The sequence below is a fragment of the Thunnus albacares genome, chromosome 24 (genome assembly GCF_914725855.1).
Source record: "Thunnus albacares chromosome 24, fThuAlb1.1, whole genome shotgun sequence".
NCBI classification, from domain to species: domain Eukaryota; kingdom Metazoa; phylum Chordata; class Actinopteri; order Scombriformes; family Scombridae; genus Thunnus; species Thunnus albacares.
The window spans coordinates 19,464,017-19,486,387 of record NC_058129.1 but is presented as its reverse complement, the minus strand read 5'-3'; the positions used below and the strand labels follow the sequence as shown (position 1 = coordinate 19,486,387).

Genomic DNA, 22,371 nt, shown 5'->3' with positions numbered 1-22,371 from the left:
ACATAATTTAAAGCATCTTTGACCAGATTGAAGCTATAAAGGATCAAGACTAGAACCCTGAGGAACCCCACAAGACATTATTGACGTTATACATGTTGCTGGATGTGGAAATAAGCAACTGTTTGCTAACAAGTTCAACATATCAACTTAAAAGCTGATGATACGTCAGTGTTGAGTTCACTGCTTGATTCTTATGAAAACTAGTGGACAAAACATCAGTTAATGCAGGTTTAAAGAGGAAGTTAAACCACTGGAGGTCAGCAAAAACAAGATTTCCAGCTGCTGTTAATTTGTAGAAAACAGCGTAAATATTCAGAAACCTTATTACCAAAGCTCACTTGAACATCACTGATTGATTTGAGGCTTTGTTTGTGCTAAAAGGTTCAGTGTCTACCACCATGCTAACGGCTCTGTGAGGCGAGGAATAGCAAAGTTTTCACTCTTTCAGTGAAATATCTCAACATCTACTTGATGGATTGGCGCCAAATTTGGTCCAAACATTAATGTTTTCCAGATGATGAATTCTACATACTTTGGTGATCCTCTGACTTTTCCTCTAGCACCACCATGAGGTTGTGATTTTTGTTTTTTTATGAAATATCTCGACAACTGTTGGATGGATTTCTGCGGAATTTGGTTCAGCCATTCATTTTCCCCTCAGGATGAATTGTAATAACTTTGATCTGTTTTCTGTTTGTCCAGAATTAATGACATACCCATCAGCCTCAGCTGTACTTTACGTTTAGTGCTAACTAGCACATGTTAGCATGCTAATGTAATAAACTAATGGTAAAAACTATACCTGCTAAACATCAACTATATGATGGCTTAACTGTCTGCAGCTGAAAGAAACGGATGGAAAATCAACCAAAACATGTGCCTCTGAAAAGTTTTATTTAATTCATATAGTGCAATAATTTTATATAACATAACAGTGAAAATGAACGAAATCATAATTTAATTTGTGTTTCATTTACATCATAATTCATGTTGATGTGAACATGAACTGAAGTGAAAGTGCATCACCAATCACTGTGCGACATACAGAGTGTAAACGATGATTAGTTTTACAGATTTAATGATCTGATTATTCACATTAGCTGGACTGGGCTGAAACATCGAGCACCGGAAGTAAATCTACGATTCACGTAACATGTATTTACAGTGTAAGATTGACTGGCTGTGAAGAAATCATGTTTTATTCCCTGAGGTCTTTATGGAAAGAAATATTTTGCTCATTAGTGTGTTTTTGTTACACATTATTAAAATGTTCTATATATATATAATGAATGTCTGTATAACACTAATTTAAAACGTAGGCTGTTTATGTGAGCTAAAATCAGTTAGCTCCCAAGCTAATATTAACATAATTTCTCCCAGTTCAGTAATGTTTAAGTACTTTATCAGCTGTAGCCTCATTTTGATTTACTGTTCTTCTGTTTTAGCTTAATTCTCGTTTTCGATCATTAGCAAACTGTGTCAATGGTGAAACTTTAAGGGAACGGAGAATCAGAGGCTAAAAGAGAAGAAGATATCAGGTTAGCTTTGTCGTACTGTCCAGTTTTTATAGATAAAAAAATTCCTTTTCTTGAATAAACTGTGTTAACTTAATCAGCAACCGTGCTACTTGGCTAGCTTGTTAACTGGTGGTAAGATAACTGATATCAAGCCAGCTAGCTTGGCGAGCTACTGTCTAATCTAATGAATTGTACTATGTAAATAAAATTGCCTTGTCTTGTCTGTTGGGGCTGGTTGTTCCGGTTTGTTCCCGGCTAGCTAGCATGTTAATTGTTAGCTCAGGAACCTAACAAGTGGTCACTAAATAAAAGGTTTCCAGCTCCACCTTTGCGAGGATGTGTGATAAGTTTCGCTGTATGGTGTGGCTGAGCACTGAATGTCTTCACAGGTCTAAAGCTGGACGGACTCATGGAAAACAGGGGAAATGAAAGACAGTTGCGTTCTTGCAGGATAATTTATCTCTGCTTGCCACAACACGAGGGAATCAGACTGACCTGCTGATCTACATCAGACTTCAGATTTGTTTTCTTTTTATCTGTGTGCATATATTAGCTATACGAACAATAATCATTAATTTGCTTATGTGACTCCTTTCTTTCCAAAATTAAGGGGGTTGGGGGTTGTTGCAAAGACATTAAATCTGCTGTTTCGTACACTTTTCAAAATGTATAAACACATAAATGTGTATGTATAGATTTCTTTATATTTTAATTGCAAACATTCATTACTTTTACGGTGCTTTGGCAATACTGTATTTCATTATGGTCATGCCAATAAAGCTATTTGAATTTGAATTTGAAAACTAACCAATAACACGACAGGACCCTACCCAAAAAGGGCAATTGCCTTCAGTATCTGTGAGGACCCCAGATTCATTGTGTGTCTGTTGGTTTGTGGCAATTTGATTAACTGCAGATTAGTCTGAGAATATGCTCCACAGTGATCAGGGCCAGGTCCTGTATTATTACCTGTACATGGTGCATATCTTGAATCAATTTCTTTACAACTAAAGTATCGCAAACATTAATCCAACAATGCTTTTAGTCTGTGAAGACCTGTACCAGACTCTTGGCCTCAGTTTCACCTTTTATTCTTCTGTGACTGAGTTCAGTAGAGCTCAGTAGAGTTCAGTTGAGGTAGCGCATCATCGACTGTGACCGAAGGTCCTGATCCGACAGGGAGCAACGATCCGTTAGTGACGAGGTTCTCTGAAATGTTCTTGTAGAAAATGGCTCAGTGTGTGTTCATAGTTTTGTAGTTTTACAGATTCTCCAGTGGTCGTCGGCGGTAGTTTCTACTATCGTTGGTCGAGCGCCTTAAACCTGCACAGACCAGGGTGTGAAGGTGCCGGGCTCTGCAGGAGGACACTGCAACAGAAAATATTAAGTATGATTAAGAGCACAGAAACTGACACAGTATTCCCAACACGTTTATATGTTTTAAAGTAACTCAAGGTCTGAAAATCCGTTCATTCATGCATTGCAAATAACTTTTTACTTGATCTAGGGCTGACATAATCCCATCAGGTTATCATATCAGTTTTACAAAATTCTGTTGTCCGAATGAATGATGCTAAGTTTACTGTCATTCCAAGATAACAGAACACAATTTTAAAATAGTTCTGGTGTTGTGGTCACTGACGGCTGTTTCCTACCAAAGCTACACCAAAGAGACAAGATCAGAAGATGGTTTAGTTTTGTCAGTTGTATGTTCTTGTCCATGCCCGATCCTTTCCTCAAAGAATAATTTCCACTACAGAAACAACTTGTACCAAAACTTTGTAACAAGACACCAAACGCACCGAAGTTTCTGTTTAAAATAAAACTTTTGCTATATTTTTCAGGGCTGTATGGGACGAAGATAACTGTGTCTGACTGACTTTTGATCTACTGAAAGGTAAAAAATGTCTGACTGAGGTGTTAATGTCATCAATAAATACTTAATTATCAGATTAAATGAGCTCAGTTTTGCAGACTGTACTTGTTCGTGCCCGTCCTTTTCTCGAACAATTACTGCCACGACAGCAGCAACTTATATCAAGTTTACGTTCAAAGTATTAAAAATGAGTTTTTCTGACCACTGCATTCACTAACCTTTAATCTGCTGATGCTGAAAAAGAAATCTGACTCAGCTGTTAACGTCCACAATAGTTAACAATACTCCAAACACTGATGAGGAGATGATCTGACCAAAATATGGTTTAGTTTTGCGCATTTCTTGTTCGTTCTCTGTGCTTTCTGAAAGCAGTGTGATAAACTCGAGCTGTTCCAGTAACAATCGTCACTGACATTTGAACATGTTTTCGTACCAGTTTGGTGAATCGGTCGCTGCAGGCGTTGCGGATCCTCTCGGCGGAGGCGGGGCTATCCAGCCTGAACGGCCCGCTGATTCCTGACTCTGCCCGGGCGGCGCTGATGGCGTCTTTGATGGCGAAGAAAACCGATGATGCCAGAAATAGAGGAGGCTCTCCAACAGCCTGATGGGAAAAAAATCAAATAAGCTGTTTTATCTGCTTTCCTATTAATTTTCTCATCAGAAATCTGAACAGTGACGTTTAAAATGTGTTGGTGATGTTACCTTGGAGGCAAAGATTGCCTTATCGTGAGGTGCGTCGCGGAGCAGCGAGACGGTTAGCTTGGTGGGAATGTCACCGAAGGCCGGGATCTTATAAGCACCGGGACCCCGAGTGAGGAGGACTCCTTTGGGGGAGTAATGAAGCTCCTCCAGGGTGAAGAGACCCAGACCCTGCATGAACGCCCCTTCCACCTGCAGAGACCACGGAAGACACTTTGACCTGAAGGCGGTGCTCGAGTCTTGAATGATGACCTTTAATAATTAATGATTTTTGACTGACTCATTGATCGACTTCTTCACTGATTGATTGACTCACCTGTCCGATGTCTATAGCTGGGTTGAGGCTGTGACCGACGTCCATCACTACGGTGGTGCTCAGGTTCTATAACACAAATATGTCACAAAAATATCTGTATTTGTATCTTTGTTTTGTTTTTTTGTTGAACTAGTGACAGAAAATGTGCCCCAATAACTCACTGGGCCTTATTGCATAATTTCAAAAATGTGAAAATAAACAAAATGCAGGTTGTTTATGTAATGCGATGAACCCCAGATGAAAATAATGTTGGTAAGGAGACTTTATGACAAAAAAAGAGAAAGCTATTGAAAATTTGGTCATATTGCATGCACTTTTAAGTCAGCCCCTAACTTTATCTCAATATTTTTACCCACATTATCAATTAATTTCTAGCTTTATCTGCATTGCACAACAACTCTGGAGAAAACTGATGATCTTATTAAAAAGTTATTGAGGATCAACAGTGCAGAATGTCTGATTTTAAAACCATCAATACCTTTATGTTTTCTTTCTGTTTGGCAAATCTGCACAACAAACAGTCATGCTGCCTTAATCAGTTCCTGTTTGCACTGAAACACTGATCAGTCTTGGGTTAGGTATGATACTGAATAAAGTGTTAAAAAAGAATATGATTTTAGGCAGTTTATGGACGACCATCCTTGATGTTTATTGGAGATATCACAATTACTGGAGAGATTGAGCAGCGCTGATTCCAGCTGTATGTGTAAAATATCTGTGTGTTCAGTTACGACTGAGATTTTTGTGATTACTGACGTAAATTGCACAACAGTGTTAAGAGACTGGTACATGGAGATTCTGGATTTCAGTGGAACCTGTTACATACAACATGGTATCATCAGCATAAAGGTGTATAATTAATATATTTTCATATGATTTGTGTGTAGGGTAAACAACAGGGCCATAGTATTGATCCCTGTGGGAAACCTTTAGGGGCAACAACAGTTTGAAAGAGTAATTTATTTACCATTTTCTGTTATGATTACCTTTCTAGCTAAATGATTCTTCATAAAGTAAACACAGACAGTTTAGCAGAAGTACCGACCTTGTGAGCTCCGGTCAGACAGTCGATCTCCACCTCTGAACAGGCCACTCCGTAGCTGTAGTAGTTGAACGCTCGGCCAGAGTTTGAGTCAAAGTCATAACCGAGATCTGGAGTCCTAACAGGACACAGGGACGGTGAAACTCTGTCCTGCACTTTATTTATCAAAACATTTACTGATGTAGTGACTTATTCAGTGAACTCACTTGTAAAAGCCATTTGCACTTAGGTTGACTCTGTCGAAGTACGCTGCTTTCACCTGAAACACAGAAATATTCTCAGTTAAATGATTTAAAGCCAGGAAATCAATAAATACATAAAATCTCAGGAGATCCTCAACATTTTGACGATGTAAATCAAAATCACAGCTTAGTGTGTCATTGTTAGCGTCTCAAAATTGACCTGCTGAGTCATAATTACAAAATATGAAGTCACACCTGTGAGATAGTGAGTCACAAGTACATTTATTTTAACTGTATTTTCATGTTTTTACCATAATTTAGGAAAACAAAGTCAGAACTCGGTCGATCTAATGAGATACTAAGACATAATTAAAAGATTTTAGCTTCCAGTTTAATGCACACTGTAAAGAAACAGAGCTAATGAGCTTTTATGCCAGCTGCTGAAGCTACTGACGTCACAAACCTCGTCACAGTTTAACAGAATTTTATCTGTAAATCATCACTTCACCACTGAGATCCATCAACTTCCAGACAAACTAATATTTACCTCCAGGTGCTGACAGAAATCTGAGGAAAAACACTCAATTTATCATCTTAATGTACCTCTTTAAGTGACTTATTTAACAATTACATTTTAGTGTGCTTATTTTTATGTATTTTTAAGGTATATAATCAATGGATTTTTAGAATGATCACAACTGCTAATACGAATTCATGTACATGTACTGCAGATATTTCTCACCCAGTCTTCCCATGATCCTTTGGGGTTCTTCTTCCTGTATGGCTCCAGGCGTTCTGCGAGGATCTGGCAGGCGTTCTGCACGGCGGCTCCATTGAGGTCGGAGGAGGCGGAGGCGGCGGTGGGGCTGGTGTTGGGGACCGTATTGGTGCTCGTCTCTGTGATGTGGATCTTTGAACTGGAGACACCCAGAACTCTGCTGGCGACCTGGAAACACAAACAGAGACAGTTTGTTAACACTTTTGGTAGAAAAGTTATAGTTTTAAAGGTTCATGTAAAAGTTTGATCCAGTCAAATGTGATCTGTGATTTTACTCAGTTGAGTTTCATAATTTAAATCCCCAAAATTCATCAATCAGCAGCCACAACAGCTGATACTTCAGCTGAGTGCTCAATTATCTGAAGCTGCCGTTCCTCTAAAGGCCTTTAGATGGCGCCATTTATACTGAAATGAACTGAAACCAACATCAGCATGACAGGTTGACACTGATTGTTGGATGGTTGGATGACATAGAAAATGTTTTTTTTAGAATATTTATATGAGATTTGGAGTGAAGGAGTTTAAATGTGATTTTTAAACCCTTTTGAATCCCAGTTTAATAAATGATGACAATAAATCTTCTGTTTTATACACTTTTCTCCATATTTTCCCTGTTCTGCAAAAATATCTTTGGAAACTTTGGTTTCTACACTAGAAAAAATCCAAATTAAGTTTGAGCAATATTTAGCCAGACAGCATGAGCATGAACTGAGTTGTTTCGGTTGCCATGGCCTTTATGTGGTTTAATTAAAATAAGTTTATTTATTTGTCAGGCAGCTGCAGTAATGCTCCTTGAACATTTTTTACACATTTTTTTCCCCCCAATTCCCCAAAAGTACTTTGGAAACTTTGTGTTCTCCACCATAATTTAACTTTAAGAGTAATTTTAAACTAAACAACATGAGCCCCTGATTGATCCAGCAGAGTTGAAGTACCTGGACCATCTTGGTGTGGAGTCCCTGTCCCATCTCAGTCCCACCGTGAGTCAACAACACCGAGCCGTCAGTGTAGATGTGGACCAGAGCTCCAGCCTGCAGACACACACACACACAAGAGTTCACAAAAACAATCTACACTATATTATATTTGCTTTAACAAGATTCAGTTGACTTTAGTTTCATTGGTTTGTTACATGGAAATCATGTCACCAGAATAATTAGGATTTATTGTTTGGCATTCATTCATATATCCACAGCAAATTTTATGTATCTGGTTATTAGTTGTTGAGATAATAGGCAAAAAGTTAAAACCCCTTCACAGAAAACTCTTTAAAGTGAATAGCAAAGGAGCAGCACAGACTACATAACAGACAAAACAATTCTGCAGAATTTTGTTTTAATAATTTAGTTCAGAAATTCTTTTTGTTTGGAAGCTGCTGATTATCAACTAAACTCATTAAACCTCCAACAGCTTGTTGGTGAGTGTTGGTGGATCAGACCTGGTTGAGGAAGACAGCAGTGAAGCTAATGCCAAACTTGGTGGGGATGATGGCGAGGCCTCGTTTGGTCCACCGGTTCTTTCTGACGGCAGAAAACACAGAGAGTTAATCTCAACCAGCAGGACTTCACTCGTAAGATAAAGACCTAAAGAGGCCTAAAGAGCTCTGCAACTGCTCAGAAACTTCAGAGCTCAACATGGCCTCAGAAACTGTGGTTGGACTGTTTCTATCTGTTGCAGAAAGTGATGGAAACTTTGGCCTGTCCTTTTTTACCTGCATTAGAGCTCTACGGCAGCTCTGAAATGTTCGTCAGACTATTGCAGCGCTCAACAGTGGTCATACAATTCAGTCTGACCATTTTTAGCTGTTATAAATCTTGATGATACTCTGAAGTATAAGACCCAAAGGAGCTCAAAAACTTTGGTCAGACCATTTCTACATGTCATGTAACTCTACAAGGTCTCAGACACTTCTGTTTATACCTATTATAGAGCTTGACAGGGTCTCAAAATCTTTGGTGTGACTGTTTTTACTATAAAGGTTGTAATGTTATAGTATTTTTACCATTACCATTTTTACCTATTGCAGAAGTCCACACAGTCTTGACCGATTTTACTTTTCATAGAGCTAAAAAGAGCCTCTGAACATTTCTACCTGTTCCTGACTTTGACTGGGGCTAAGCAACTTTGGTTTGGACATCGTTACGTGTTGTAGAGCAAGATGGTGGCTCAGAAACTTAAATTGCAGACTGTCTTTATCTTATGTAGTACCCGTCATACATCTCGACAGGTTCTCAGGTATGCTTTCCTGGCTGTTGCTACCTGTCATAGAGCTCTTTGGGTCTCAGATACGTCTACCTGGCCGTTGTTACCTGTTGTAGAGCTCGATGGCAGCTCGGCGCTGCTCGTATTCAGAGCGTGCCAGGCACTCGTCCCAGCAGCGGTCCAGAGTGAACTGGTCCAGGACCTGGTTGTAGGGTGTTGAATCGCCCTCCATGTACAGGTTCAGCCGACGCACCTCCTCAGCCGGCCGGCCCAGACTCTGAGCCACGTCTGTCATCCAGCTCTCAGCGATCATCATGCCCTGCGGCCCTCCGAAGCCCCTGAAGGCAGTGTTGGACGGCAGGTTGGTGCGGCACAGGAAGCCGTGGCCACGCACATTCGCCACATTGTAGGAGTTCTCCATGTGGAACAGAGCGCGCTCCATGACCTCGACGAACAAACACAGATTGACATCAGCGTATCGTCGGGAAATACTGTGATGGAGGAACTCTGCAGTTAGCAGCGATACTCACTGACAGAGAGAGGTCCATGGAGTTTCCTGTGTTACTGTAGAAAGACACGTCCAACGCCACGACCTTCCCACTGTTTAGAAAACCCACCTAGAGCAAGAGAAGAAGAAGAAGAAGAAGAAGAAGAAGAAGAAGAAACATTGGAGACTCAAAAGTGAAGTTTAAACAAGAAAGATGATGGTGACATGATCCAACAGAGGCAGCAGACATAAACTGTAGCTGTTATTTGGATCCTGAAAAGTCAAATAAATTCAAAACAACTTTATTTATCCATTTAAGAGAAATTATAAACAACACCTTGTTACTCAAAACAAAAACTAAAAAATAATCTAATAAAAACAAGGTCACCCTCTGCATTTACTAATGCTGCAACTGACCATTATTTTCTCCATTAATCGATTAGCTTTGATCCATAAAATGTCAGAGAATGGTGAGAAATATTGATCAGTGTTTCACAAAGTCCAAGACGACGTCCTCAAATGTCTTGTTTTGTCCACAACTCAAAGATATTCAGTTTACTGTCATAGAGACTAAAGAAATATTCACGTCTAAGAATCTGGAACCAGAGAATTTGGACATTCACTTATTAAAAAATGACTCAACATGATTAAACGATTAATTTAGTAGTTAGCAGCTCATCGATTAATCATTGCAGCTCTAGTAATTACACACAAAATACACTTGGTGTGTATTTTAAGGCTGATTATTATTTTATAATAATGAGTATATATTATTAAATTGGAAAGTAATTTTTCACAAGAATAAAAACAAAATAATAATCAAAATGTTCTACAAACTTTTGTTGGCTGTGAGTTACAAATTTCTTGTAATGACTTGAGAGGGAAGTTGGAAGCTGTCCTCTCCCTCAAATTTTTCATTTCATTGATCAAACAGATATTAAAAAGAATAAAATGATGCAAAATCCATGGTTCACAATATAATAATTACACACAGACTAAAACACAGACTGGTTACAATAGGATAAGGATCAATAACAGGAAGTCGTCTCACCTTGTATTTCCCGAAGAACGGATGTCGTCCTCCGGTGATCAACATGTCTTCGTCTCTGTCCAACATGCACCTGATTGGCCTCTTCAGCCTGATGAACAGACGCACAAAACATTAGAAAACTTAAAATAAAAAGGAAGACTAACTGAATTTGATTGACAGACGTACTTGTTTGCCGCCACGGCGACCACAGTGGACAGGATGGTGGTTCGGCTCTCCTTCCCGCCGAAGCCTCCGCCCATCCTCTTCACCCGGACGACCACCCTGTTGGCGGGGACGCCCAGCGCCTTCGCCACCAGAGACTGACGCACACACACATCATCAGTCAATAATGCAATTTCAGTCCTGTTTTTTATTATATGTTCTATTAATATACGTAGATGCAGTAAAAGCTACAGTAGAAGCAGCACATAGACAGTAGATGTCGGACATAAAGTAGATGATGCAGTAGATGCATGAACAGATGTAGTAGAATCAGTAGTAAAGTAGTAATAGAGGCAGTTGTATATGCAGTAGATGTAGTAGTAGATACAGTAGAATCAGAGTAGAATCAGTAGTATTGGAAGTTTTGTTAGCAGTAGAAGATACAGTAGATGCAGTATGTAGTATTTTAAACAGTAGAATCAGAGTAGAATCAGTACATTGTGCAGTACATGCAGTACATGCAGTACATTGTGCAGTACATGCAGTACACTGTACAGTATATGCAGTACATTGTTCAGTACATGCAGTACATTGTTCAGTATATGCAGTGCATTGTGCAGTACATGCAGTACATTGTGCAGTATATGCAGTACATTGTGCAGTATATGCAGTACATTGTGCAGTACATGCAGTACATTGTGCAGTATATGCAGTACATTGTGCAGTATATGCAGTACATTGTTCAGTATATGCAGTACATTGTGCAGTACATGCAGTACATTGTGCAGTATATGCAGTACATTGTGCAGTACATGCAGTACATTGTGCAGTATATGCAGTACATTGTTCAGTACATGCAGTACATTGTGCAGTATATGCAGTACATTGTTCAGTACATGCAGTACATTGTGCAGTATATGCAGTACATTGTGCAGTACATGCAGTACATTGTGCAGTATATGCAGTACATTGTGCAGTACATGCAGTACATTGTGCAGTATATGCAGTACATTGTGCAGTACATGCAGTACATTGTGCAGTACATGCAGTACATTGTGCAGTATATGCAGTACATTGTGCAGTACATGCAGTACACTCTCACCTGTGTTTTGGAGGCAGACTGCGTGGACACAAACAGCTCCATCTCTCCGTCTTCTCGAGGAACAGCCAGACTGACGTTTGTCTCCAGGTAGAAATGTTCCTGACCTCCCATGTGCATCTCACCTGACAGACAGACACCCAGTGATCAATAATCAGTAATCAATACCTGATCAGCTGGCAGGAGAATGTCACACACACACACACACACAGTCCTACCCTCCAGGATGTGGTCGGCCTGTTTAAACCCCGCCTCCAGGTCTCCCCTCTGCAAGGTTCTGATTGGCTGATAGAAGGACTTGGTGGCGATGGCTTCCTGTCAATCAACAACACAACACACTAATGATCTCTATTACTTTAATTAATGTTCCACCTGAATGTTCAGGTGTTCAGGTGAAGCTGGTCTCACCTGGATGGTGACGACAGGCTGCAGCTCTTCGTACTGGATCCTGACGGCCTTGGCGGCTCTCTGAGCCTGAAGCTGAGTGTCTGCCACCACGGCGCCGATGATGTGACCCACACATGTTACCTGCAGGGAGGGAGGTCACGTGATCAACCTGCTCATGAAAACCTGAGTTAACTGATTGGTCAGACAAACAGAAACACACCTGGTGGTCGGCGAGGACGGTCTCGTCGTACTCGACCGGTCCGGTGGCGTTGCTGCCGGGGATGTCATCAGCAAACACGAAGCAGACGACGCCGGGCATGCTCCGTGCTGCTGCTGTGTCTATGGAGCTGCAACACACACACACACACACACCTGGGTTACACAGCACAGGTGTGTGTTGTACAGGTGTGTGTGTGTGTGTGTGTGTTTGTGGAGTCTTACAGGATGCGGGCGTGCGCCTTGCTGCTGGTGATGAGCGCCAGGTAGAGCTCGTTCTCGTACAGCGGCACGTCGTCGCAGTAAATGGCCTCGCCCGTCGCCTGCTTCAGAGCCGACAGGTGCATCATGGGACGGCCCACCACGTCGTCCTGACTCCGCCCCTTTGGCACCGCCTGGAGGAGACACAGATTTACACACCTGGACGCCAAAACTGAAAACATTTATCACCTGACGATCACCTGAAAAATCATTGACTTTATTCTAACTGATGAGTTTTTCTCTCTGAGTGTTTGTTACCTGGTAGATCTGAACGCTGGTCGGAGTCTCTGGATGATAAATCTCAGTCGCGCTCAGACAGTCGGACCCGACCTCGTCCACATTCACACCCTGACAGAGAGAGAGATTGTTAGGTGACCAATAGTGGTTGCTAAGTTACTGGTTGCTAGGTGACTGACAGTGGTTGCTAGGTGACTGGTTGCTAGGTGACTGACAGTGGTTGTTAGGTGACTGGTTGCTAGGTGAGTGGTTGCTAGGCGACTAGTTGCTAGGTGACTGACAGTGGTTGTTAGGTGACTGGTTGCTAGGAGAGTGGTTGCTAGGCGACTAGTTGCTAGGTGACTGACAGTGGTTGCTAGGTGACTGATTACTAGGTGAGTGGTTGCTAGGTGACTGACAGTGGTTGCTAGGTGACTGGTTGCTAGGAGAGTGGTGCTAGGTGACTGACAGTGGTTGCTAGGTGACTGGTTGCTAGGTGACTGACAGTGGTTGTTAGGTGACTGGTTGCTAGGTGAGTGGTTGCTAGGCGACTAGTTGCTAGGTGACTGACAGTGGTTGTTAGGTGACTGGTTGCTAGGAGAGTGGTTGCTAGGCGACTAGTTGCTAGGTGACTGACAGTGGTTGCTAGGTGACTGATTACTAGGTGAGTGGTTGCTAGGTGACTGACAGTGGTTGCTAGGTGACTGGTTGCTAGGAGAGTGGTGCTAGGTGACTGACAGTGGTTGCTAGGTGGTGTAGGTGTAGTGATGGATGTAGTTCTGTGGACACTACAGTGAGCTGTTCAGGGGAACGTGGAGGCAGCGTGAGTTCGTATTAACGCTGCAACAGAGACAGAAAAAGTTTCTTTCCATCTTTGAGGGAAATAAAATATTTGAGGATTGAAAGTAAAAAGTAGAAACAGTCGGCTGACCTGCCCGCTGAGCTTCTGCAGGACTGTCAGGTAGAACTTGTAGAAGAGGCTGAGGGTCAGAGTTCGCCGGTACGTCACCATGCCGCCTGGCACAGAGGGGCTGAGGGTCATCTCCTCAGCCAATGAGGAGCAAACCTCCTGCAGAAGCTCCTCCCCCCACCGCCTGGATGACATCAGAGAGCATTACATCATCTTCCTCCTCCTTCCTCCGTTAATCCTGACCTGCTGTGTGTCTGTTACCTTCCCAACACTTTGTTCGCAGTCTTCTTCGCCAGCACCGTGGTCGGCGCCATGCCGCCGTAGCTCAGCCGCAAGTCCTCCACGACGTTTGTCCCCGGAGTGAAGGTGACGCTCATCGCCGCGGTGACGATGCTGATGTCATCCTCCCGGCGAGGCGACTGTTTGAAGGCTGAGACAAACTGACTCTGAGGAGGAGAAACAGAAACACCGGCGTCAGATCCTGAACAGAGTCTACAGTTCTGACAGCCGTCGCTAAGTGACTGATAGCTGTTGCTAGGTGACTGACAGTGGTTACTGGGTGGTCGCTAAGTGACTAGCAGTGGATGCTTGGTGATTACTAGTAGACAATGGTTGCTATGTTACAAACAATAGTTGCTAAGTGACAGACAGTAGTTGCTAGGTAACAGACAGAGGTTGCCATGGCGATGCTGTATCTACCTTCTTGCTGTAGGGGATCTCTATAGACAGCAGGATCTCTTGCGGTCGCAGAACCGTCTTCCTGTAACCTGTGAAGAACTTGTCGTCCATCTCAACCACACGGCGGCCATCTGTCACACACAGAGGGTCAAAGGTCAAAGGTCACAACCATGGCTAAGAAACACCAGGAAAATGAACAAACCTTTAACAGTGTCTGAAAACATGAATAACTCAGATTTGCTGGTTGTTTGAACTGAGTGATTTGAATTTTGGGGGGCGGAGCAACACTTTGATTGACATTTTAATGTGACGCTGACATGGAGGTCAAGTCAAGTCCATTTTATCTATACAGCGCCAAATCACAACACAAGTTATCTCAGGACACCCAGATAACCCAACAACCCCGCCATGAACAAACACATGGCGACAGCAGCAGAGAAGAACGGACTCTAGGTGGACGCCGTCTGACCCGACGCCATCTGACTCCACCGGTCGGGTTGAGAGAGAAGCAAATACGACGTCATTTTGAGTATTTAAAGCTCTGAACATGTTTTTTTATAGGTTTCTCTTACACAAGCTGTGATATAAACTTATATAACACACGTCCACAGACAGAAACAGTGACTCAGCAGTTTTAAAGGTCACTTGAACGCCTCCGGCCGAATACGGAGCACATAAACGCACCGCGACCTTCTGTTCTCATGGACGTTTTTCTCCTTCATCATTTCACATTTAGTATCCAGAGAAATTACTTTATTACTATATATATATATATATATATATATATATATATATATATATATATATATATATATTACTATATATGATGAGTGTAAAGGATGAAATGAAGTGTGAGCTCTGATCTCAGTAACGAGCTGCTGATGAAACAGATTCGTGGAATAACAAGTTGTGTGAGTGTGTGTGTGTGAGTGTGTGACCTTTGTCCATCAGTGTGAGTTTGCAGCCTGCAGCCATAAAAACAGGGTTGAGGTCTGATATGGGACTCGCAGTCATGATGTTTCCACCAACAGCCTGAAACACAAATATATATATTTATATATATTTAGTTATTATACAGAAAAAACAACACAATGTTTTAATATAACAATAACACAATGTACAATATCATACTGTATAACACAGTGCTGTTTTTATAGACAGTAATATTCTTTAAAGTGATTATATTCAAGCTTTCTGAACCTGCTCTTCATCTTCTGGGAGCGCTCCACTCTCCCAGGCCCCCTGAACTACCCGCAGGCTCTGTGTTTCTCTTGAAAAAGTCTCCTATCTCCTGATATCCCTGAACTACCCATCAGAGCTGTGTATTTGTTGGGAACACTGGGAGACGTCTGCTCTCCCAGGCGCCCTGAATGTTTTACTGAAACGTTGCTGAATCAGTTCAACCTTTGAAACAAACTTTTGATAATTGAGCACATTTCAGGACCAGTGGAAGCTCAGAAAAACCAGCTGCTGTGACCGATGAACAGAGTCAGACTCACCGCAACGTTTCGTATCTGCTGCCCGGCGAACCAGCGCAGCTGCTCCAGGACGGCGAGGAAGACTTCGGTCTGGTGAGGAGGAAGAGTCGCCACCGCCTCCCTAAGCACCGCCCCCATGTGACTGAGAGTGCACGCTGCACCAAACACCACGCCTGCACACACACACACACACACACACACACACACACACACACAGTTTATTCTGATGCCACACAAGCATGCAAACTACACGTCAAAGGACGAGTTCACAGTCACACACAGGTTTGTAGCCAATTTATATTTTCATATATAGTTTAAACTCAGATGTATCAGACTCACCGTCATCAGTGTGCGTCACTGCGTTCAGCTCGGGGATGAAGGTCGGAGCCAAGATGACCGGATACAACATGTTCTTAAACTTCACTTCAATACCTGCACACACACACGCACACACACACACACACACACACACACACACACACACACACACACACACACAGTGAATGACAGAGTGACTGAGTGAATGTGTGTGTGTGTGTGTGTGTGTATGTGTGTGTGTGTGTGTGTGTGTGTGTGTGTGTGTGTGTGTGTGTGTGTGTGTGTGTGTGTGTGTGTGTGAGACAGACTCACCCACTTCAGTGTTTCCCACCACCACTCGGGCGTCTGGATGTTCCCACTTCAGACGCAGAAACTCGTCCAGACTGTCCGGCTGCAGCCATGCCACCCTGTCGCCGTGGAAACGCAGCGACTGTGACCTCTGACCTTTGGTGAGAGACTAGAAGAGACGAGAAAAAGGGAATTATGAGACATTTTTAAACTATGAAAGATGGAAAAACGTGTGTTTTTGTTGTGTTTTGTTTCCGTTTCTCACCATGAGCTCAGGAGGGAAGATGACTTCCTGCGTCGGGTCGAAAGGTGCAAAATCTGCTGTGTTAAAAAGAGACGAAGCTTCCTGCGACATGACCAGCGGTGGACAGTTAGTAGGATTTGTAAATGCAGTATTTTTACATGGTTGTATTGATACTTTTACTGCAGTAAAGGATCTCAGAGAAAACTCACATCAGCATCTTCCTCTGGAGGTTTCTCAGGCGCGTTCCCGTTGGTCCGACAGCAGCCGTTGTCCCGCCCCCGACCTCCGCAGCAGCCTCCCTCCTGGAAGAAGAAGAAACAAGACGACGAGTTCATGCATCTGTGTTTCCCTCAGCTGCGTGATGAAGATACACAGTTACACTACAGAGCAGCTGTTTACCCTGAAACATCAATAACAAGACATATCTCATATCTTTGGATGTTTGATTGGAAAGATTTCTGACTTTAATTATAACTGTTGTGATTATTATTAACTTCCTCTTTCATCTGTTTCACACCGGTAACATCTGTCTCAGCTGATCTGATCACAGGTGAACAGCTGTTAGAACAGATGTGAACGTCCGGTCACTCATGAACCACGTTCATTTAGTAGCGTTACCATGGAAACATTCAAAGGTGAAGCTGTATCGACAGATGAATCCAGATGAACACAGTGTTCAAGGAAATATTGGTGTCTTTTGGATTTGCTACTGATGACAGTGAACTCCTCTTTTGTTCTGCGTTATATTTATATCATGTGATTTATTAAAACAACTAAACGACCTTTCTGTTCGTGGAGCCTGATGAGAATAAACGATGCTGGACATGTGAAACTGCCTCAATCACTTCAGAAGGAAACAACATGTCGTGTCTTTGCTGTGAAGACGTGTAGAGTGTAAAATATCACATGATGATGTAACTGGATGATGAATTTATGTTTATATTTGTTATTTCTTCAGTTTGCTGAACATCCTGAAAGACGCTCAGTCAGCAGCTGATGATGAAGATCACAACAAATCTACTCTGACTGTGTGTTATTGATGATTAACGTGCGTGACGTTAGTGTCTGGGTAAATAAGTGTTAAGTCTGTTATATAGTAACTCATAGACGACCTGAGCAACTTGTGTCAGTCAGTGAAAACAAAGACTGAGCCTTTATTGCTTTTTATAAAATGTAATAATACATTAAAACAACATATACGTGATGATACATAATCTTTTTGGCTCAAATAAGTCATTTATTTAATAAACCTTAATAAACATAATGTTGAAACTGGTGAGAAATACTGTGAAGCAAACAAAGGTTTCCAAGTTTCAGTAGAATGAAAATACTTTTTGAACCTTTTCGCTTCCCGTATCTCCAGCATACGGTAACCTGGCAACACTATGGCGGCGTAAAGGGAACGCTGGTCCTGCACACTGTATTTAGATCACTTCTACTCAGACACACATGAAATATTACTACATGCCTTTATTTATTTATTGATTGATTGATTTGTGTCTGCATTGATTGGTTTTCTGACTGTAAGAATAAAACGTCTTTAAATAAATTGCAGAAATTATTTAATCCAGCCAAATATTTCAGGGCAAAATAGAAATGATTGTGAATCTGTTCAGCCTCACATGTGACTGAATGGAAATGATGATAAATGAATATAAAATGTGTTTCTAGCAGATTATAATTTCATCTAAATTAAAGTTTAATGAGGAAAAAAAACATCATGGAAAGAAAAATGAAAGCAGGAAGTTGTTCAGGGTTGTTTTGTTTATGTAACGTGAATTTGACTTCTTATATATTTATTATATTTATTTATGTATTAGCTTAGATAAGTGTAATGTAGACTCTTACTGTGAAACCACAGTAAAGCTGCAGTTTGTGTTTTGACTTTTTACGTCACAGTCTGAGTCTCACATGATCGACCCCGAAGCGTTAAAGACAATGAACCTACAGAGAACGCCTGCATACAGTATGTACCCATACAAATACAGCTTTCTACAGAAGAAATATTAAACTGAAATATGAGATCTCGTATCAACATGTGATCATGTGGCCCGGATTGGCCACTGGGAGCACTGGGACAGTTCCCAGTGGCCTGTGTGATTCATCTGCTGATTGGCTTGTTTCTGTCACTTTAGCTGCGATATTTTATACAAGTTGAATGAATGAGAGTTTGTCTTTCACTGAATGAATGAAATAATTAATCTTAGCAACGCTCCGGGTTTGATCGCTAGCTGCTTTGGTGATGTTGCTAAAATGTTTAGAAAAGTTCAGATCCGAATCAAAGATTTGTGGCTTCATGGCTGCACTGCCTCGGAAAATTAAAGTCTGTCTTACATATATATATCTATGGAAAGAAATATTCAGGTGGCAGATAACTTGACTCAGTGTCAACATGTAGATGGAGAACAGTCAAGGCTCAAGAATAGACCCCTGAGGAACGCCGCAGGTGGTATTTGTGTAGCTAGAGAAGACATTCTGATACAGAGAAGGTTCCCTTACTCAGGTGAGACTTAACCTATTAACATCCACTAGGTCGCCGGTGACCAGCTTAAACCAGTTACAAGCAGCTTAGCATCATGTAGTAATGAGTAAAAGCAACTGGCACAATTTGGCTACTTGGAGATGTTTTGGAGAAGTTCAGGGACACCATAAACTAAAAACTCCATAGCTCCCATAAGGTTAGGTCTAGAGGTCTGGAAGTTTATACAGGTGTGGTTGACAAGATGCGGACGGTATGTGGTGATTTACATAGTTGTAGCATAAATCATGTCCTAGTTATTGTTATTCAAATATTATTCATTGTAGACAAGGACCAAAAACACTTTGGGCGAAAATTTAAAAAAAAAAGCTGGATATTAAGAGGCTACACCAGTCTAGAGCAGTCCCAGTCACACCTACCCAGTTTTCTAGTTGATTAATTAATATGCCAATCAATATGATCAATTGTATCAAACGTAGCCGAGAGGTCTAACAACACCAAAACAGTACAACAGCCGGCGTCTGAATTCATCCTAATGTCATTCAAGACTGTTAGAAGTGTATTTTCTGTACTGATATGATCTGAGAATAAACCATTTTCTCCAGGACTTTGGAAAGACATAGTAATTTAGATATGGGTCTAAAATTATTACGATTATCGGTGTTAAAGTTTGATATTTCAGTAGGGGTTGAGCAACACACCCCTGAAGATAAAGACTTAAAAATCGCTAAAATATCTGAAGATAAAAAGGCAGAAACCTCTAAAAGAGGAGGAAGATTTCACACCATTAATCATCCTCAGTCAATCTGACTGGGAAACTGGATAAAATGAATTAAAAGTCAGATACATTTCACTGTGAGGTAGAACAAACAGAGATGGATAAGAGAGTTAATGGTTCTAAATAGCAGCTTGGAGTCAGAGGAAGTATTTGGATCTTTATTCGTTTATGGTGTCATTAAACTCTTTGAAAGCTCTTTCATGGCATTAAAATTGCAGCTTAATTTGGAAGCTTTCTATTTCCGTCATGTCTACACGCCCTTCTAATGGCTTTAGACTATTTAAAGGGAGCTGCAGTGTGCAGAGTGGCAGCACATGGCTTCATAAATCTAGTAGCCAGCTCCTCTGCAGAACATGAGAAATCTAGCGGATGGAGCTGCTGAGAAGCCTGATAGGTGTTACAGAAATTCTCAACGGTCTGTGAAGTGATGGGTTGGAGGTGTCGAGGGCCTCTCAGGCGCTAGAGGAAGATCTAACAGGACAGCTGCATGTTCAGAAACATGCATGTTCATAGTCTGGAGATTCACTGGACTAAAGCTATAAGTATAATTAGATTGAGTTTGACGTGTTGATGAGCAGAGACATGCTGAGTACAGTCAAAGGTGTCAATGTCTCCTACTGGTTTAACTTTCTATAATTAGAGTCAAAGATGGAAAGTAAGTGACCAAATTCAGTCAAAAAGTTGCCTTTTGATTTGGGAGGGTGATATCCATCCATACATTTTCTGCCACTTATCTCGGACCAGGTCCTGGTGGCACCAGACTGAGTAAAGACGCCCTCCAGCTCCTCCTGGGGGACCCCAAGGTGTTCCCAAGAGAGATATGTAGTCCCTCCAGCGTGCTCTGGGTCTCCTACCACTTGGACGTGCCTGGTACACCTTCAGAGGGAGGCGTCCAGGAAGATCCTGAACCAGGTGTCCAAACCACCTCAGATGTGAAGGAGCAGCGGCTCTACTCGCAGTTCCTCACCCTGTCGCTAAGACTGAGTCCAGACCCTCACTGGGGAAAACTCATTTCACCTGCTTGTATCATTCTTTCAGTCACTACCCGAAGCTCGTGACCAGAGGTGAGGGTTGGGATGTAGACCGACTGGCGACACAACAAACTGCAGGGTGGGAGGTAGTGAACAGCGTGTGTGTGTGTGTGTGTGTGTGTGTGTGTGTGTCTCACCACAGTCAGGGTCTTGTATCCCTCCAGTATGGGTCTGTATCCGGTGCAACGACACAGATTTCCTGAAAAAAATGTCATTGTTCTTTTAGTTGACATAGTTTATAGTTTACAGTATGAATTAATACATGTTGTACAAGATACATTAACTTTCTTTAATTTACACCAATTAAAACTACAAATCCCATAAAACCATATCCAAGTACTTAGTGATCAAACTTTTTTACTTATTCTTGACTTTTTGATCTTGTTTTGTGAAACGCTTTTGGCTGCATCTTAGCATGACAGCTGCTACACAAATAAAGTTATTATTATTCAGTTATTAGTGATTATTTTATCTTTCTGTCAATAAACAATCGATCTTCTTCGTTGGTACCTTGGAAGGCCTCCTCCATGTCGGCCATCTTAGGTGTGGGGTTGTTTCTCAGCAGAGCGTACATGGACATGACGATCCCCGGAGTACAGAAACCACACTGCGAGCCGTGAGCCTTCGCTATCCTCTCCTGAACACAAACACGTTTGTAGTGGTTACAGTCGGTCAGCAAACCTGTTTACATCGACTAAAACACACCAAAGACAAAGAAGCTTAAAACTGGTAATCAATATATCAAATGAAATATAAACGTGGTCGCTCATAGTTGTTAATTATCACCAACTCTGAAGCTCTATGCAACAACAGCGTATCCATCCACCCAGTGATTGTGAAGAAATAGTTCCAGCATATAACTCCCCTTAAAACCACAACCTGTGTTTCTTTCATTTCTGTTTGTGTTCAGATGAAACAAATGAGCTTTAGAGGTGATAGAAGCTGATCAGGCTAGCTGTTTCCACCTCTTTCCAGTCTTTATGCTAAGCTAAGCTAAGCTAAGCTAACCGGCTGTTTTTGAATTTATGTTTTCTTACTTCTGGAACAAAACCTGGAAGTTTCTTTATAATGAATGAATGAATTGTTCTTTTCATGTCATATTAAAAAAATGATCCAATAATACAACACATTCACCTCCAGTGACTGACATTCATGTTCCAAACAGGAACAAAATCACTGCTGGAAACCACCAGCTGTTTGTAGTCTGACAAACATGTTTTACACAGAAAAACAAAATACATACTGCCCCTAATATAAAACATGTTCCATAAGTAAGAAATCATTTTTAGTTTGATTAAATTATCTCTTTCTGTAATCATAATACAAAAAAACCCAGATGCATTTCTATTTAATTTGATCTCACATAACTGACAGTTGATCCTTTCTTAATGCCAACATATCGTATCACATAGAAGTTAATGTTTTTAAGCTCGTTGCTGCCCTCTAGTGGCCAAAACTCTAACTGATTATCAATTATTAATATGAATATCCATTTATGTCAATATAATTCATGTTACTTTCATTTAAAACGCAGGCCTTTCTGAATGTTAGCATTGTTGCTACCTGTACTGGGTGCAGCTTTCGCGCCACGCTGCCGATGCCCTCCACGGTCGTCACGGCAACCAGGTGTAAGGAGCAGAGGGGCGCGAGGCAGGCGTTGACGGCGTGATGACTGGAGCGGAGTTAAAGGTTTGTTT

At 41.6% G+C, this 22,371-nt stretch overlaps 1 protein-coding gene and 1 long non-coding RNA gene across 3 annotated transcripts in view; one reads left to right on the top strand and one right to left on the bottom strand.

Annotated features, from left to right (window-relative positions):
• Positions 1-1,163: 1,163 nt before the first annotated feature.
• The window catches only part of xdh (xanthine dehydrogenase), a 24,355-nt gene continuing 3,147 nt past the window's right edge, over positions 1,164-22,371 (bottom strand). Inside the window, exons 4-34 of the mRNA XM_044344303.1 lie at positions 22,238-22,346; positions 21,185-21,311; positions 20,812-20,873; positions 16,596-16,688; positions 16,408-16,488; positions 16,167-16,311; positions 15,876-15,968; positions 15,558-15,709; positions 14,997-15,090; positions 14,080-14,189; positions 13,642-13,826; positions 13,402-13,564; positions 12,513-12,602; positions 12,219-12,388; positions 11,998-12,124; positions 11,799-11,918; positions 11,609-11,705; positions 11,394-11,515; positions 10,316-10,449; positions 10,151-10,238; positions 9,143-9,229; positions 8,720-9,057; positions 7,849-7,930; positions 7,346-7,441; positions 6,375-6,578; positions 5,657-5,709; positions 5,454-5,568; positions 4,409-4,474; positions 4,096-4,284; positions 3,827-3,994; positions 1,164-2,885 (exon numbers count right to left, since the gene is read on the bottom strand). Of these exons, the coding sequence (XP_044200238.1) occupies positions 2,835-2,885; positions 3,827-3,994; positions 4,096-4,284; positions 4,409-4,474; positions 5,454-5,568; positions 5,657-5,709; positions 6,375-6,578; positions 7,346-7,441; positions 7,849-7,930; positions 8,720-9,057; positions 9,143-9,229; positions 10,151-10,238; positions 10,316-10,449; positions 11,394-11,515; positions 11,609-11,705; positions 11,799-11,918; positions 11,998-12,124; positions 12,219-12,388; positions 12,513-12,602; positions 13,402-13,564; positions 13,642-13,826; positions 14,080-14,189; positions 14,997-15,090; positions 15,558-15,709; positions 15,876-15,968; positions 16,167-16,311; positions 16,408-16,488; positions 16,596-16,688; positions 20,812-20,873; positions 21,185-21,311; positions 22,238-22,346 (3,811 nt within the window). The 3' untranslated portion in view covers positions 1,164-2,834. The remainder of the gene's footprint in view (positions 2,886-3,826; positions 3,995-4,095; positions 4,285-4,408; positions 4,475-5,453; positions 5,569-5,656; positions 5,710-6,374; positions 6,579-7,345; positions 7,442-7,848; positions 7,931-8,719; positions 9,058-9,142; positions 9,230-10,150; positions 10,239-10,315; positions 10,450-11,393; positions 11,516-11,608; positions 11,706-11,798; positions 11,919-11,997; positions 12,125-12,218; positions 12,389-12,512; positions 12,603-13,401; positions 13,565-13,641; positions 13,827-14,079; positions 14,190-14,996; positions 15,091-15,557; positions 15,710-15,875; positions 15,969-16,166; positions 16,312-16,407; positions 16,489-16,595; positions 16,689-20,811; positions 20,874-21,184; positions 21,312-22,237; positions 22,347-22,371) is intronic.
• Positions 22,278-22,371, top strand: part of LOC122976145 — a 14,663-nt gene continuing 14,569 nt past the window's right edge. The window contains exon 1 of one of the 2 annotated variants that reach the window (XR_006400831.1): positions 22,278-22,363. This is a non-coding gene — a long non-coding RNA (uncharacterized LOC122976145). The remainder of the gene's footprint in view (positions 22,364-22,371) is intronic. The other variant, XR_006400832.1, reaches the window with a different exon arrangement.